This window comes from Pristis pectinata, chromosome 26 (genome assembly GCF_009764475.1).
Source record: "Pristis pectinata isolate sPriPec2 chromosome 26, sPriPec2.1.pri, whole genome shotgun sequence".
Lineage (NCBI taxonomy): Eukaryota > Metazoa > Chordata > Chondrichthyes > Rhinopristiformes > Pristidae > Pristis > Pristis pectinata.
The window spans coordinates 8,547,858-8,566,544 of NC_067430.1; the positions used below are offsets into that span (position 1 = coordinate 8,547,858).

General features: G+C 39.5%; 1 protein-coding gene across 3 annotated transcripts in view; it reads left to right on the plus strand.

Moving 5' to 3' along the window:
- cep104 (centrosomal protein 104) overlaps window positions 1-18,687 on the plus strand; it is a 100,633-nt gene that overhangs the window by 20,048 nt on the left and 61,898 nt on the right. For 2 of the 3 annotated variants that reach the window (XM_052039631.1, XM_052039632.1), the window contains exons 8-12: window positions 6,901-7,069; window positions 10,129-10,284; window positions 13,953-14,180; window positions 14,848-15,069; window positions 15,983-16,151. In XM_052039631.1, coding sequence (XP_051895591.1) covers window positions 6,901-7,069; window positions 10,129-10,284; window positions 13,953-14,180; window positions 14,848-15,069; window positions 15,983-16,151 — 944 coding nt within the window. The remainder of the gene's footprint in view (window positions 1-6,900; window positions 7,070-10,128; window positions 10,285-13,952; window positions 14,181-14,847; window positions 15,070-15,982; window positions 16,152-18,687) is intronic. The other variant, XM_052039633.1, reaches the window with a different exon arrangement.

Genomic DNA, 18,687 nt, shown 5'->3' on the forward strand with positions numbered 1-18,687 from the left:
CTTACTACTTTTATAGCCTGTACTCTGCTCCTCCTTCCTCAAAGCCTCTCTACTCATTAGATCTAACTTCTCCCCATCCCCTTCTTCCTCTGACCTACTCTTCCGGTTCCCATCCCCCTCGCAAACTAGTTTAAACCCTCCTGAACACCCTAGCAAACCTGGCTGCAAGGATATTGGCCCCCCTCAGGTTCGGGTGTAACCTGTCCTCTCTGTACAGGTCCCACCTTCCCCTGACGAGATCCCAATGATCCAAAAATCCAAAACCTTCCCTCCTGCACCAACTTCTCAGCCACGCATTTATTTGCCATCTCCTCCTATTCCTACCTTAACTATCACATGGTACTGGTAGCAATCCCGAGATTGCTACCCTTGAGGTCCTGTTCTTCAGTCTTCTGCCTAGCTCCCTAAACTCACTTTTTAGGACCTCATCCCTCTTCCTACCTATGTCGTTGGTACCAACATGAACCACGACTCCTGCCTGTTCCCCCTCCCACTCAAAAATCCTGTGGACCTGATCAGAGACATCCCGGACCCTGGCACCTGGGAGGCAACATACCATCTGGGATTCATGCTCACTGCCACAGAACCTCCTACCTGTTTCCCTGACTATTGAGTCCCCTATCACTACTGCCTTCCTCTTCTCCTCCCTTCCCTTCTGAGCAGCAGGACCGGTCCCAATCCCAGAGACCTAGCTACTGCTGCTAGGTCCCTGCAGGTCATCCCCTCCCCAACAGCTTCCAAAGCGGAAAACCTGTTATTGAGGGGAACAGCCTCCGGGGTCCTCTCCACTATCTGCCTGTTCGTTTTCTTTTTCCTTTTCCCTCCCCTGACAGTCACCCTTCTATCTATTTCCTGGACTCCAGAAGTACCTGCTCTAAGGGGGGTGACTGTCTCACGATGCACAGTACCTACATAACTCTCTCCCTCCCTGATGCTCCGCAGCGTTTGAAGCTGCAACTCCAGCTCATCAATTTTGAGCCGAAGTTCCTCCAGCCTCAAGCACTTACTGCAGATGTGGCCATCGTGGACCGCAGCAAAGTCCACGAGTTCCCACATCAAGCAGCTGCAGCACACCACCATGTCCTCCATCTGAACTAATTCTTTTTTTCTCCCCCTACCTAATTTTTTCCTTACTTAAAAATTTCTAACTGATAACAGGTAAACGTTACCTTTACTTACCAGCTACTCACCTGCCTCGCCCCTTTACGCCAAAGCCCCTTGAGCCAAAGCCCAAATCACTCTGCTGCCTCTCACTCCACTGCCCGCTCCGACGCTGCCCGCTAGATATGGCGGTCTTCTTTTTAAACTCTGTGTGCGCTAACGACTGACGTCACATGCCTGCGCGATTACTCCCCGCTATCTCCGAAACCGTTAGAAGAAAGAGAAAAAAAACACTTATCTCCTCGGCTGCTTCCGTGCGCTGGCCTCTTGCTCCTGATCTTATAAACTTCTTTTGGGTCTCTCCTCAGCCTCTGCCGCTCCAGAGAAGAAAACCCTAGTTGTCCAAATTTTTCTTGTAGCTCACGCCCTCTAATCCAAGCAGTGTCCTGGTAATTTTTTCTGTACCCTCTCCATGGCCTCCATATCCTCCCTATAATGGGGTGATCAGAATTGAATGCAATACTCCAGATGCAGCCTTACCAGAGTTTTATAAAGCTGCAACCTAACTTCCTGACTCTTGAACTCAATGCCTCGACTAATAAAGACAAGCATCCCATATGCCACCCTTGCCACTCTATCAACTTGTGTGGCCACTTTCAGGGAGCTGTGGACTTAGACCCTAAGTTCCTTCTGTACATCAACATTGTTAAGTGCCCTGTCATTCACTGTCTACTTTCCTTTTACATTTGATCTCCCAAAGTGGAACATCTCGCACTTGCCAGGATTAAATTCCATCTGCCATTTCTCTGCCTATATCTGCAACTGATCTATATCCAGCTATCTCCTTTGGCAATCTTCTTCACTATCCGCAGTGCCATCAAGTAAAGTTATCACCTTTCATATGTTTTTTCATCCTTATTAATAATACTATTCATTCTAATGTAACAGGTTCACCTTCACAAACTGGTTTGTACTGTCTCTGGATTACTCCTCTTGTGTTGAACTTAATATAACTGAATATGTTAACTTTGTCAATATTTTCATACATCTGATCCAGTTCCTCTACGAAGTAAATACATTTGTTTTCAGGTCTTTTAACGTGCCAGAAAATCTCAAGCTATGCTTTCTCTTTATCACAGTGACAACAGAATAATCAGATAGTACTGACCATAAAACAAAGGCACCATTCTAGTCCTATATACCATATTTAAATTTTATGTGCATTCCACATATAGCACTTAAACAGACTATTTAGCCCAGCCAGTCCTTGCCAACTCTTATGTTGTATTTGTACAAGCAAAGATTAGGGGGCACTTAATTCTTTGCTTCTATCTTCCTCCATTTGTTCCATTCAATGCATCCATAACATTTACCTCAGCTTTATCCTCTGGTACCACATTTCGCATTTTGTCTATTTGATGCTGATAGCCTGTAGTCTAGCTCTTCACATGAAGGAATGTTCCCTTTTGTACTTCAATCTTAATCATTATAACAATAACTCTCATAATATTTTTATGAACTTTATTCTTGAATAAAACCTGTCTTGCTGCATTCTCTATTTACATTTATTTAACTTTTTGTATGGGTTCCTGTAATCCTTTATCAATTAGTAAACAGCTGTTGATCTTGAATCATTTTCAATAAATCCCTGTGTGTATGTGTTGAGCCAACAAATTTTCCTAACTACTTGCAGATTTCTTTCAGTATAAATTGCTTCATGTGCACTGCATTAGCTGAACACTTAAAGGAGTGGAAATGAGCATGATAAATGTTGGTTTGTCTAGGCTGATGGGAAGGAGAAAATTTGCAAGATCCCCTGCTTCTGGGCTTGGGTCCTTATCTGTACATTGAGTAATATTAAGAGTAATGTTAATAGTTCTCAGCCAAAAAAAAACATTTGAAAAAGTTGGACAAGATTATCATAAGTACAGATTTGATGAACTAAAGACAATTGTAATTGGAAAATTTTAAAGCATTCTCCGAGTAAAGTTCCTTTTAATGTTGACAACTGCAACATAAATGGTACAGCAGAGTCAATACCAATCGACCTCTCTCCTGGTTGTCATGGCTGTCTGAGGTGGAATGGTCTGCAAGTGGTGATTGTCTTAGCAGTGGATACTGAGGCACAGCCTTTGAACACCATGATGGTCTATGATTGTGTACTTGATGAAGGACTTTGAGTTATTCTTACTGTCTCTGAAAACTGAGGGGGCCAGATGCATATTTGTGCTCTGCAGTTTGGTTCAGTGAATCCACTGGCAGAGTGGGAGGTCAGTTAGTCTCGCAGCTGACCTGTTATTTCAGAGTTGTGTTTTTCAGTGCATGATGATGTATGTTGGGCACAAGCTGATCCACAAGGTAGATCTGATACTTAACCAACAGATCCAACCTTGATGCAAACTTGTGTCAAGCAGTGCTGTGTTGTCACCCCAAAACTATTTTTCACACTGCATTGCTGCATTTCACCTCAAGTTACTTGCTGGAATGGGATTAAGCTATAGGACAAATGGGAAACTGTTCAACATCCAATCCAGAACCAATGTCACCCCAACTTCAGATATCCAGCTTCAGTATACAGATAATGCTTGTGTATGCACACGTTTTTTTCCCACTGAAGCATCAGAAAGTGGACCTTCTGCATAAACATCGGTAAAGTATAGGTTCTCTACTACTCTGCCCCTGCTGTTCAAAACAGCCAGTAAAGGTCCATGACAAGAGCCTGGAAACATAGACTTGTTTCCCATTTCTTAGGAGCCACCAAAGCAAACATCAAAGCTGAAATTAACTAACTCCTTTAGTGTGGCAGCGGTCTTTGGCTGTTTGAGGAAAAGTGTTTGGTCAAATTTTCAAATGCAACACAAAGTTCACAGTTTAGCAAGCGACAGTGATTTCTGTGCTCTTGCACATTTGAGACTTGTTTGTCTGCTTGGCACCTTGTAGCACTGGAGAGATGCCACCAACAATCTCAAAATCCTCTCAATTCACTGGCAGTCTACACAAACCATTGTCTGCTTGCTCTCACAGGCCACCATTCCCAGACAACCTGCGAGGGGTGAGGACATTTTCACGTGATGTTAAGAAGTATGGAGTAATCACACAGTAATGTGTAGTGGGTAATTATGGATAAAGCCATAATAATAGTCATAGTTGTGGTTGGATGTCATAAAATAGTCAAGCAGTGCACTATACATCAAGAGATTATGCAGTGGTTTGATTGACAACTGAATTATCAGATTGTTTGCCTGATATTTGTTACTTAAATAGAAATTTCTTGAACACGAGTTCATCTTTGGTCTCTGTCAAAAATTCTCTGGTAGCTACATGAAGCCTTCCACTTCTTTGTATCACAGTGAAAGTTGAATTCAAGTTGAGCTTAATAACCAGGCTTCAACTAAGTCTACCTTTTTTTCATCTCTGCAACATCACTTTGCTCTGTGCTGCCTTGAGTTGTCTGCTGCTGGAACTTGTATCTATGTCTTTAGTTACCTCCTGTCTTTTATTTCTCACTTGGTCCACTCTGTTGACTTGAGGTCACCCAAGACTCTTCTGTCTGTATGCTATGTTGCACAAAAGTCATCACTCATCTGACTACATGTGACCTTTCTGAAGAGGAAATGTGTTCTTGCCTTGTCTGGCTTATATTTAACTCCAGATCCACTAATGTGGTTAACTTTCTCCTCCATTCAGGGGAACTTAGTAATGGATAATAAATACTGCCATTGTCTGTCGTCCACATTCTGTGAACTTCATTGGTTCTTAGTTAAGCACCTGTCTTGATTTTATTCTCAACCATGTTTTTAAATCTCCTTATTGTCTTGCCAATTTCTATCTTTTGTAATTTCCAACTTTAGATACCCACCCTCTAATTCTGGACTTGTGGTTACGCAGTTTTAATTGCACTACTATTGGAAGCTGTCTTCAACAGCCAAGAGCCCAAGGCCTGGAATTCCCTTTCCAAACTACTTTAGCTCTCTACTTTGCTCCTTTATAATATTCCTTTAAGACGGACTCTTTGACCAAGGTTTTGGTATCCTGATACTTCATTGTTTTTGTTTGATTATGATCTTTAGAATTTTTGCTATTTTGTAAGTGCCAATTAAATGGAAATTGCAGTGTTTGTTCAGATCTAGTGGGCAAACCTGGTTCAGAATGCAGTGTGGTCATCCAGTTATAAAATTAACATCTCTATTAATAACAATTCCCAATATTGGAAAGTTAAATGGAAGTCCAAAGTTTTCTGATTTTGGTATGATCGAAGGATGGTCACTGACATCTAAGCAACCTGCAGACACAGATCTAGCAATCTGTTTCCTGTGTCTCCTTTTCCATAATTTTACTACAGCAGATCTGTGGCATCCAGCAGCACTGTCTTCAAGTGGATTTGAGGAACCAGTCACACTGAAGAATTCCAATACATGGAACCAAAAAGTTAAAGCTGTGATTTTATTTTTAATTATTTTCCAAAGTTTGATAAGAAAGATTGGGGTATGAACATGTCAGATGAAGATAGAAGTGAACTTCTAAAATCTGAAAGAAAATTATTTTTTTTTTAAATCATGAAATTCTGGCAAAATTAGACTTAAAACATTTCAACCAGATTTTGTTGATGCTGCTTGCCGTGCAATAGTATGGTTTAAAGGGAACTTTCCTGTGCAGGGCTCAAACTGATGCAGATGGTTCTCAAGTTATGTACTTGTCACGTTACCAATCTAACTCCAAGCCTCACCCATTTGAATTTTTCCATCCCCTCTACTTGACTGTAGAACTCTGACTTGCTCATCCCACCCAGAGATAACAGGCTTTACTTGCCAATAATTGCTGGCAGCTGACTTGTTCCAGGACTTGGTGCAAAGCTGATTCAGTAGCATCTGATTTCTTGTATGCAACATAATTTATAGACAGGCAGATGATCAAAACGGTTGTTGTCCTCCTGTGGAGAGGTCATTAACATACATTGCGGGTGCAAATTTCCAAGTTAGGATGTCTAGCTTAGTGGGTGGCAAGGGAATGGTGCTTTTGTACTGTGAGAGACAGTTTTGGTTGGTTCATCAACATTCTTCAGTGCCCTTCCATTTATTGTAATTGAACTTTCACTTGACTTCCAAAAATATATGTGGTCTCTTAAGTACCTTGTACGGCAAAGCCACTATTCCAGGATTCCAATCGTGTTCACTCCCTTTTTGACAAGTCTATTCTCCTTTGGGTAAGGAGATCAGAACTGTACACAGTATTCAAGGTGTGGTCTCACCAAGGCACTGTGTAATTGCAGTCAGACATCTTTATTCTGGTACTCTAATCCTCTTGTAATAAAAGGCAATTAGGGAGGTAAATAGTATATTGCTTGTTGCACCTATGCATTGGCTTTCAGTTACCTGTGTACAAGTACACCTCGGTCCCTTTGAGCATCAATCTATTGTAACTTTTTATTTCATTAGCAAACACAGAAATATGATATTTGGTCTCCTCACCCAAATGGTTAATATAAATTGTGAAGCGTTGGGACCCATGCATCATCCCATTGCATACCCCATTAGTCACAGCCTGCCCAGCTGACAAAGATCTGTTTGTCCTACTGTTTGCTTTCTGTTTGATAACCAATCTCAGTCTATGTTGAGATTCAGGACAAGATTAGACTTCACAGTATTATCTCCCACAGTCAGCTGTGAATGAGTTGCAGCACTTCAACTTTGAACAGCAACATGGGATTTTGCTTACATTTTTTTTGAGTTGGATAAAAAATCGAACTCAAAATTTGTTTACAAGTCTGATTTATTCAAGTTATCATTACTTTGTTTTCAGCAAGTCAGAGGTTATCTCGCCCCTGGATGACTTGGCCTTTGATATGTACCAAGATCCTGAGGTGGCCCAAATAATACGCAAATTGGATGAAGAGAAACGTGAAGCAGTTAAACATGAGCGCTATGATTTCGCAAAGAAACTTAAACAAGCTATAGCTGATCTTCAGAAGGTAAAATGCAATATTCAAGTATTTTGTTATACCTATTTGTGGAGTAATTGCAGCAATGTTAATTATGATTTACATATCAAACATTCAGATTTTTAGTTACATTTTCAACATCCATTGTCTAATTACTGAATATAAAGCTGATCAAGGTTATACTAATTTTTGGATTTCTGTTAAAGGTTTATTACTGAAATATGTAGATATGTGTTGGATATGGCATGTGCATGGAAATGGTATCACAATTTCATTGAAAGATTCATACATAATTTGTGTTATAGTTGTTGCACTATGGGAATATTTCAGATGATTGAATTAGTGAGAATGATGTTTAAATGATTTTTGTTTTTACAATAAGATACATTGAAATAGATTTTAATTTGAGGTTGGTTTTAGAGGGATAGAAGCAGCTCTTTGGCCTATCCTGTATGCAAACCATCAACTATACTAATGCCACGTTTTGAACAGCTGTGGTATCAACTTTGTCTCTACTTCAAATAATCTGAATGGTGGGTTTAAGTGCATGATCTGGGATGATACTCCAGTAAAACTGGATGAGTATTATGTTGTTAGTGTCCTCTTTCAAAAGTGTAAACTGCCATCTTCTTGTAGATATGTATGATTCTGTATCAACATTTGGTGGGTGGGGGAAGGAGGAGCAGGAGAGAGAGTCTGGGGCACTTTTCAGTATCCTGACCAATAATTCATCAGCATGCAATGGATTAATTTGTAATTCATCCTATTGTGTCTGCAGCTGTGGTGTTTGCAATTCCATTTGTAGCACAGTGACAAGACTTCAAAATTAATTAATTAGTTGTAATGGACTTTGCAGGATAAACACGTAGAATTTCAGAAGTGTTTCACCCTTGCTTTAAACATTCCCCCAATGACCTTTATTTTTTCTCTAATATTGTACAATCCTTTAATCTATATACAGTTTTGATCTTTATTTAGTTCTTCTTGCATATCCTATATTTTTATCACTTCACCCATGGCAATTGTGCCATTAACTGCCTTGGTCCTGTGCTCTGGAATTCTTTCACTAAACCTCTGACTCCCTTTGAGGATGATCTTGTAACCTACCTCTTGATTTGCCTTAATATATTTATCATATTTTGTTCAAGAACTTCTGTGATGTGCTTTGAAATGTTTCACTGCATTATGCTGCAGTGTAAATGCATCTTGGTGGTGGTGGCTTTTGTTAAATTGTTCAGGCTGTATCAGATTGAAGTATTATTTCTGGTAAGTTGTTTGTCTCCCAACTTTCCCAAAACAAATACTATGCGATTATGCAACTGGCAGCAGAAAAATATTGCCTGAACTGTAGTTCCACTGAGGTTACAACATTTGAACATACTGTTGGGTAGATTTATTGATCTATGTTCTTGAGGAGAATTTATCAGCAGCAAGCCCTTAACTTATTTAAGGTACATTTCAGCCCTGAAAGAAGATAACTTGATTGTATTCCTAATTATCACATTCTGAACTGCCAGGACTTTGTAATACATTTCATTGTGAATGGATTTGATGGCTTATCATCTTTGTCAAGTAGATTGAAAGCTTGTTTCGACTGATGGGATGATTTGTTTTCTTCCTGTGATAATCCCATGTGCAACGTGTTTGGTCCTACAGGATAAAATTGTCCAATGTTTGGTATTGCTACAAAATGGCACTGACCAACAATGTCTGGGGAGTAAATTGAAAAACTAGTACTCTGCATTAATTAATGTATTACGAGAGTTGGGGCAGGTTTGGGGAGTTTTATTTTTATTTCTTGGTTCCTAAAATGGAATGAATCAGATTCTAAAACTAGAATGGGGTTGCTTGCATTTCCTATTGTTAGTCCAGCATTCCCACCATATTGCAGAATCGCAGATATGAAGTATTTTTGAATTGGAATCACCATTCTAATCTTAAAGTGACAACTATTATGGTTGCAGCAAGATGCCACAAACAGCACAAATAAAAATAAAATGGCCAGATCATCTATGATGGTGTGAACCAGAGAGCTGTATGGTAAAAGCAAGATTTGGCTTGTATCAATTAAACAAATATACCAGGGAACCCTTTGTCAGCTCAACACAGCCTCTCTGCCCCAGCCATGTTCTAGGCACTGCCAAATAACCACGCTTTTGCTGTATATAAGGCTGTTCTTGTTTACTCTTAAAAAGTCCCAGGTCTAGAGTGGAAGAGTTTCCAGTTTATTAATGTTAGCATTAACAAGATTGAATTGCAGCAAAATAGAGACAATTACAGGTGTATAATATGTTATAGCGTTTATATTCTAGAAAGTCCATTTTGAATTTGATTTTTATTTCATTGGCTTGTGGAAGCCAAATATCAAAAGTTAGTTTATCTATGTTGACATCCTGCTATTCCATTGTTAGTTAGAGTAGTTAGAGGCTTAGTAGTTAGAGTAAGAAGAGCATTTTCCACCCTTGCCACACAGGTGGCCAAACAAGCATCACGCAAAAGTGTGAAGCTAATGAGGCCACCAACTCTTTAGTGTGAGAAGAGTGTATTTATAAACTGTTTATTTTAAAATAATTTCCCTGATTTTAAACCTAATCAGTTTTTAAATTTTAAATCTGTTTTACCTTTTTGATTCAGGAAAAAAAAAGTCCTGATTTTTACCTTTTTGGTAAGATCTGCATGCAGATGATCTGAGTGCAAAGTCACATTTTTGGTTCAATATTGATCATTTTCTTCCCTGCACCTTCTATTAGTGTCATATTCTCGAAGTTGTTCGATGGGGTAATGGGTAATTATTGCAAAAACAAAACTGTAGATGCTGGATATTTGAAAAGAAAGTTGGATTTTGCTGGAAAACATTTAGGAGATAATATAGCACTTAGAAGAAAAAACAGAACTTAGATTTTGGGTTAGCATCCTTTTATTGGAACTGTTGGAGAAATAAGTAACTAGAAATTGTGACAGTTTATAAAGTCCAGCATGATCCTTGTGTTTTTATTATCGTAGAAATAATTTTATGATTTGCTGAGAACTTTATTTATAAATGTTGATTTTTTTAAAAAATTCTTCAAGCAAGTAATTGTTTTGTTCAGGTGGGAGAACGTCTCGGCCGTTATGAGGTGGAAAAGCGATGTGCAATAGAGAAAGAGGACTATGATCTGGCGAAGCAGAAAAAATCACAAATGGATGATTACAGAATGAAGGTTTACAAGCAACTGGAGCTACATAACTTGTTAGACATGGGAATGGTCAGTCTAAATTCTGGACTCAATTTAAAATTTTGTTATTATCTTTTCAGACAAGTAATTAGCCCCTCAAGCCAGTTTGTTATTCAATATGCTAATGGTTCCATTTTCCTGCTCAATTTAATAAGATGAGAAATTTCTTCTGTTAGATGATCATGAATCTTTGGAATCCTCTTCTGAAGACTGGAGGCTAAATCACTGAAGTTTTTGAAGGGACTCTATTATGGAGTACAAGGAGAAAAGTGGAACTGAGGCCATTAGCAGATCAACCACAATATTACTGAATGGCAGAGCAGACTTGAGGGTTCATGTTGCTTGCTTCTGGTCCAATTTCTTGTGTTACTATCTCAGCCTTGAGTATATTCATTGATGGCCTCCACAGCTTGCTAAATTCCAAAGATTTGCAACCTCTGATAGCAGATATTTCTCCTTGCCTCCATCATAAATGGGTGCTCCCTTATTCTAGCACTAAACCCAGCTCTGATCTCTTTACTCCCCCTGCTCCAGCCAGAGGGAAAACTCAAAGCATTTACCCTATCAAAATAAAATCATTACTTATTCTTCTAGTCTGAGTAACGTACTTTTGCACTCCTCCCATGTAATGAAGGGCACCATGCCATTTGCCTTCCTGATTGATAACTCTGCCTGCATGCTAACTTTATATTTCATTTATGTTCAACCTCTTCTGCATTCTGAGGTTCCCACCTGCTTCAAAAAGGCATCTATTGTACGTGTGCCCAAGAAGAGCTTGGTGACCATCCCGTAGCACTTGCATCAACTGTAATGAAGTGCTTCGAGAGGTAGGTTATGGCGCGAATCGACTCTTACCTCAGATGACCTCGATCCACTCCATTTTGCCTACCACCACAACAGGTCAACAGTAGATGTGATTTCTCTGGCTCTTCACTCTGCTCTGGACCATCTGGACAACAGGAACTCGTGTGTTGGGCTGCTGTTCGTTGACTACATCTCACCATTCAACACAATCATCCCATCCAAGCTCATCATCAAGCTTCAAGACCTGGACCTCTGTACCTTCCTCTCTCACTGGATACTTGACATTCTCATCAGCAGACATTATTCAGTGAGGATTGCTGAAAACATCTCCTCCTTGCCGATCATCAGCGACACAAGTGCACCTCAAGGCTGCGTGCTAATCCCCCGCTGTGCTTTCTATACACACGTGACTGTATGACTAAACACAACTCCAAATGCCATCTTCAAATTTGCCAACGACACTACTGTTAGACAAATCATAGGTGACAATGAGTCAGCTTACCAGAGTGAGATAGTATCAACACCTGGTTGGGTGGTGCTGCAACAACAACCTCTTAATGTTAACATAACGGAAGAGCTGATTGTTGACTTCAGGAAGGGGAAGGAGAGCAAACATGCGCCAGTCTACATTGGGTGATCGCCAGTGGAGAGAGTCAGCAGCTCTCAATTCCTGGGCGATAACGTATCGGTTAACTTGTCCTGGGCCCAGCACGTAAATGCAATCATAAGGAAAGCGTGCCAGCATCTTTGTTAGAAGGTTAAGGAGGTTCGGCTTGTCACCAGGCATTCTAACAAACTTCTACAGATGTTCTTCTGGAAGTATCCTGACTGCTTGCATCATAGTCTGGTATGGCAATTGGAATGCGCAGGAGCTTAAGAAGCTGCAGAGAGTAGTGGACTCAGCTTAATACATATGGGCACATCCCTCCCCACCATTGGTGGTATCTACAGGTGCTGCCACCTCAAGAAGGTAACATCCATCATTAAAGATCGCCACCATCCAGGCCATGCCATCTTCTCACAGCTACCATCAGGCAGGAGGTACAAAAGCCTGAAGTCCCTCACCACCAGGTTCAGGAACAGCTACTTTTCTCTTCAACCATTCAGTTCTTGAACCAACAGGCAAAACCCTAATCACCACTACAGTTTAGCAACACTATGTCTATTCTGATCACTTTGCAGTAAAATGGACTGTTTTATTTTGTTGTTCTAATTGTTTTTCTTGTAAAATAGTGTATAATTTATGTTTAATTTATGGTTTTTCTTGTGAATGCTGCTTATATGATGCAATGTGCCTGTGATGCTGCTGCAAGTAAGCTTTTCAGTGCACCTGTATGTACATGTGTATATGACAATAAACTCAACTTTGACTTTGAAGAGGAAACCAGATCTCTTTTGAATTGCAGATTTCAGTGGTCTCTATTTAAGAAATATTCCTTGTTCTTCCTACCAAAACAGGAGAACCTCACATTTGCTTCATTGTGCTCCATCTGCCATATTATATGCACTTGCTTAAGCTATCTGTGTGCAGCCTCTTTTTGTCTTCCTTACAGTCTGCTTTCCCACCACTGTTTCATCAGCACATTTGACTGCGAAACACTTAATCCTTTCAATTAAGTCTGCTTAATTGTATTATGATTTTTTTAAAATCCCTGCCACTTCTTCCTTAACAATTCCAGTGTTTTCCCTCAAACAGACATTGGGTTAACCGGAATAGTCTTCAGCTTTCTATCTCTCCTTTCTTTGTAGTTTTCCAATCCATTGGGACTTTTCAAGATTCTGTAATTTTGGCAGATCACAACAAATGCATCCACTATCTGTGCTGCTTTAAAAGACCCTAGATGTAGGCCATCATGTTGAGGGAGCATGCCAGATTTAGTCCCATTAGGACACATAGTACCTTTCCTCTAGTAAAACTGTTTTGGGTTCCTTCCTCGTATTAACTTTTTGATTTTTCTGTTAATGGGGTAAGCTTTTGGTACACATCTACTATGAAGACAGATCAAAAGGACTTTGTTCAAAGTTTGCCATAAACCTTATTTCCCTAGTGTCATTCCTTAAGGGACCATCATTTAGTTTGTCTGCTCTTATGCCGATGCTTTAGCTGTTTCCATTTGTGAATTATCTGTCAAATCTATTGAATCCCTTCTTGTCAGTTTTTAAATTATTTGCTGCTTTCTTAAAATTGTCCCACTTTTTTGGCAAAACCTTGCAACAGTGGAAGCCCTTTATTTCAAATTGATTCCATCTCGTTTGGTTTGCCAGGAATGCAGCATCCTTCCCTTGGAGTCTTTTATTTCTCAATGGAGTACATCTTTGTGAATTGAGTTCTTTCTGTCAGTTTTTCTATTATACCTCTACTCCATTTTCCCAGTTCACATTAGTCTGACTTCATAATTCTATAATTTTCTTTAAGTTTTAATACATTAGTTTCAGACCCAGGCTTTTTGCTCTCATGTGGAATGTGAAATCACTAATTAATCCTGTCTCATTAAACATGACTGCATCAGAAAGTTATTTTTGTCTAGTTCCATGATGTTCTGTTTTAGGAAACTCCTGAGTAAATCTATTAGTTGATGCATTATGGCAGTAACAACGCTTCAAAAGCATTTAATTGGCTGTGAAGTGGAGTGTGAGGGGTTATGTATAAATACAAGTCTTGTGCTTCTGTCCCCTCCTAGGCAAGTCATATCTGCTTTGAGCTGGCTGTACCATAAATTAAATCAGAATTAAGGTTGTTGATGTTGAACGTTCCTCTCCCATCTTTTATGATCTCAGGAATTTAATTTAACATGTTAGAATTCATCCAGTTAAGAAAATAACCACAGTTGACCAGATGACTCCAGATCTGATGTCCATTAGCTTATAAATTGATAATGTTTTTTACTGCCCAGATTCGAAAACTTCCTGAGTTTCCTCTTGAACCAGTGGATCACCCCAGTAGGCCTCAGCAGCAGCAAAAGGTTCCAGGAGTAGAATTCGAGCAGCCATCTGTGAAAGCCCATCTGGAAGAAGCACCTCGAACAAATTCCAGTCTACAACACCAGACTTCTGGAAAGCCACAGTGGTCTCCTACACCACAGCATTCTCCTGTTCCACCTTTCAGGTTACCTTCTCCAAGGGTATGCTTCATGTTTTAACGAATGGTTTATTTACTGGCATTTGAAAGAAGGAATGAAAAGATTTATGTTGGTTAGTTATGGATACAAGATTGCTGGAGTCTGGAGTTGCAGTTTTCGTATTCCTACAAGACAATCGTGATTTGAATATTAATGCTGATGAAGTTACTAATACTTCAAGAGGCTCTGTTCTAATCTGCGCCTGTCAAATGCTTTGACATTTCAAAGGAAGTTTTTCTTGACTGATTTGTTTTAGCTTGTGCTTTAGCCTGAAAAATCATACTTCAAATTTTATTTTCTGCAGCTAAAATAGCACTATAAACAGTTAACGAAAATGTGCTCATTTTTTCTCTTTTTAGTTTCTAAGATTTTTGATGTGATTGCAAGCAGCTGGGGAAAGTGAAGGAGTCAGAAACTAGATCTGTGGCTGCGCTTTTCAAACTGGATGAACTCTTGATTAACTTATGTTTGGAATATTTTGTTATCAGGGCAGTATTGAACAGCTGTTGAATCCCTGCTTACATACAGGTGATTGGGGCCTTATGGGAACTAATCCATGTATGCTGATGAGTGAGGGATGTGATGTAGCAAAAATCACTTGTTTCTATAATTGAGAAAGCTAGGAAAGGAACCATCACATTCCTGTTTGTTATTTCTCTTCCTTCCCCAGGTGGATACTAATTCACTTCCCTATGACGAGAGACCACTACCAGCTCAACACAAGCCCTCAGAATTGTACAGTGTTCCCCAACCAGACATTAATGAGAATCCTGCTAAAAGTGCAGACACTTCACCTACATCAGGAAGTGGAATCACTGGCGAACCAGAGCCACTTACTGAGAAAGCTTTCAGAGAAGCTAGTTTTGCCATTGATTTATTTGGAGAGGCTCTGGTGAGAATTTCTCCCAACAGTTGTATATAAATGTATATTATGCGATATTGACTATCTAGAGGGAAATTCAGGCATATTCTTTTGGGAAATGTGTTCCTTCACAGGTGAGATTATCTTTGATTTTCAACATGGTGCTTGTAGCCAGTGGTAGTTCCTGCTCAATAAAATTAGAAATTCCAGAAATGGGTCATGCCACTCAGAAGAGAAACAGAATGGCACTTTAGGTGGCTGACCTCTTATCAGAAACAGAAAGAGTTAGAAATGCCAATCCTTTAGGTTGTAGAGAAGGGTGGGGAGGGGGAGGTGAGGAGAACAAAGGGATTGGAGTACACACAAGCCGGAATGGGACAAGGGGAATAAAAATGGTGAAGGTGACATATTGGAGACCGCTTTGAAGATTGATTGGATCAATTGAGTCTTGCACTACTTGAGAATTTCAGAGAGGAATGGGCATGGTTGGGGATAGAGGTGGGAAATATTATTAAAATGGAGAGTAGTTGAACTTTGTGAATGCCACCCCATGAAACTTTGAACAAGGTAGAGTAGGATAATAAGGCCATGAATAGTCTCAATCAATCACTGATCACAGTGAGCAATGTACAATTTGGAAGCAATATTTTTGATTCCAGTTTCAACTTTTTTCCATTAGGCTTTTGTATTTACTTATTGGTTGTTAAAATCCACCTCAATACTACATTGTATGATATTCACAATTCATGCCCTAGCTTCCCTGTTGATTGAGTATATCCAAATTTTCTTTACACAGATTCGTTATTGACATGGAAGCTGTTATCGATAAAATTTCTGCATTTGGCACGGATTGAAACAGTATAATTTTGAATCTATTCATGATCTCTTAACTCATTCAAATAATCTTGTGTAAATTTCTGATCTAGCATTTTGTTTGTCATAGGTGGCTGGTGCGTATTCAAAAACTTGGTCATACAGGGAAGACGCTTTGCTGGCTGTTTATAAAAAGCTTTCCACTGTTTCTGATGATGTATCCAAGGATGAGCTAAAGAATATGTTACGAGCAGCAATCTTTCTTGTTCGTAGAGCTATTAAGGACAAAGTATCATCTGTAAGTACTGAACAATGAACATATACTTCAGTTAAAATTGCTTTTTGTAGACTCCGAGTTTCTCTCCATCTGACCCTAACAATGACACTTCTTCCTGAAGTTACTCTCACTTTGTGGTTTCGCCAATTGCTTTCCAGTACACTTACAAGTGGCTATTTTATTTTACACGCACGACTAACAACCATGAAAGCAAATTATTTGGGGAGGATGATCGCTGAACCCAAACTTTGTTTACTCTTCAGCATTTGTACATTGATTTCCAATAGGAATAGTGATCAGGAGTGGAACTTCATGCATCAGCCTCCTATGTGAAACCTTGTCAGGTGGCTCTAAATGGAAGGACATGAGTCCTCAGTAGGAAATGAATGAAAGATTATTTAATTTCTACTCCATGATATCAGAGGAAGCGTTAGAAAGGAGACAGTTTTGAATCATAGAAAGCAGGGAGTTGGAATAAATAGGACCTTTTCAGACTGGAAGGAGGTAACTAGTGGAGTACTGCAGGGATCAGTTCTTTGCCTGCAATTGTTCACTACTTACATTAATGACCTGGAGGAAGGAACAGTATGCAAAGTTTCCAAATTTGTCTGATATCAAAATAAGTGGAAGGGCACATTGTTATAAGTTACTGTAATTCTGCAATGGAATATAGATTGAGTGGGCAAAAGACTAGCAAATGGAGTTTAAGTAGGGAAGTGGGAGATCATGCACTTTGGTAAGAAAAATCAAAAAGTATATTAACTGGAGAGAGTCTGAAAGCGAGTGAAGCACAGAAGGATATAGGTGTTCTATTGAATGAATCACAAAAAGCTAGCAGATAGGTCAATGAGTAGTTAAGAAGACATTTTGATCTTCATGCCAAAGGGGTTGGAGTTCAAAGGACAGAGAAGTTTTGTTGCAATTGTACAGGGTGTTGGTGACACTTTACCTGGAACACTGTTTACAGTTTTGGTCCCCTATTGGACGTAGTACAAAGTGGACGGTTGTTTTTCAGATTGAAGGCCTTTGACCAATGGTCTGCCGCAGGGATTGGTGCTGGGTACTCTGTTTGTCGGAGGTATCAATAATTTGGATAAGAATGTAGATGGCATGATTAGTAAGTTTGGAGATGATAGCAAAATTGGTGGTATAGTGGACCATGAAGAAGGTTGTCTAACAGGATATTGATCATCTGGGAAAATGGGCAAAGGAATGGCAGATGGAATTTAACTTGCACAAGTGTGAAGTGATGTATTTGGGAAGTTAAACCAGGGCAGGACAAAGATAGTAAACGGCAGGGCTCTGGGAAACGTTGTTGAACAGAGACCTAGGTGTGCAAGCCCATAATTCTCTGAAAGTGGCAACACTGGTAGATACAGTGGTGAAGAAGGCATGTGGCATGTTTGCCTTCATCATTCGAGACACTGAGTGCAAGAGTTGGGATGTCATGTTACAGTTGTACAAAATGTTGATTGGTTGCACTTGGATTAATGATGTGCAATTCTGATTGCCACACTACAGAAAGATGTGATTAAACTGCAGGAAAGATGTAATTAAACTGCAGATGGTGCAGAAAAGATTCATAAGAATGTTGTCTGGATTGGAGGGCTTGAGTTGTAAGGAGAGATTGGATAGGTTGAGTCTGTTTTCCCTGGAGCAAAGAAGACTGAGAGATAACATGAATAACGGTATTTAAAATTGAGAGGCATAGGTGATCAAGTGTCTGTTTCCTATGGTAAAGCATTACGTAAAACTAAAGGACATAGATTTCACTTAAGAGGGAGGAGATTTAACAAGAGGGAGGAGATTTAAAGAGATCTGAGTGGTAAATTCCACACAAAAGGTATTTGGTATCTGGAATGAGCATCTCTCTTCCTGAAGTGAGAGTAAGAAAAAAAGAACCTAGAAGCAACACTTGGCTAAAATGCTCTCTTGGCCTGCTGTGCCATTCAGTTGGATCATAGCTAATCCTATCTCATCTCCATTAGCTTTGAATCCCTAGGCATCCTAAAATCTTTTCTATTCAGTCACATGTCTTCAATTAACTGACTTCCACCTCCGTTTACAAAAATATCTATTTTCAATCCCCTAGATTAAATAATTATCCAGAATGATATAGGTTACTTAAAATATATTGTTTGAAGCTGTCAAAATCTACTGGTTGGTTTGCAATTTTGTGCCTCTAAGTGTAAAATAGTAGTAAAATTTCTGTTCGGGAAAGCATATTTGAGCCCCATAAAGAATTGAATGTGACTTTTAATTCTTTGCATATGAATTATGAAATTGTGGGGCTAACGTCCCTCAATGTAAAACTCCAATGATCTGGCATCCTCTGGACTTTGGTGCCAGGCTAGCAGATTTTCTGAACTATTTGATGTTACTTCAAATATCCAACACCTTTTTAGACACCTTTTTAACATGCTATACAGTAGTGTAATAGATTTTGCCGTGAACCTGATGAGTTCAAAGGGAGCAGGAAGTTTATAAGTACTCGGGACCAGGTCTCTGGCAGTAAATCTACCAACATTCCTGACCATAGCTGCAGCCACACACCAGGC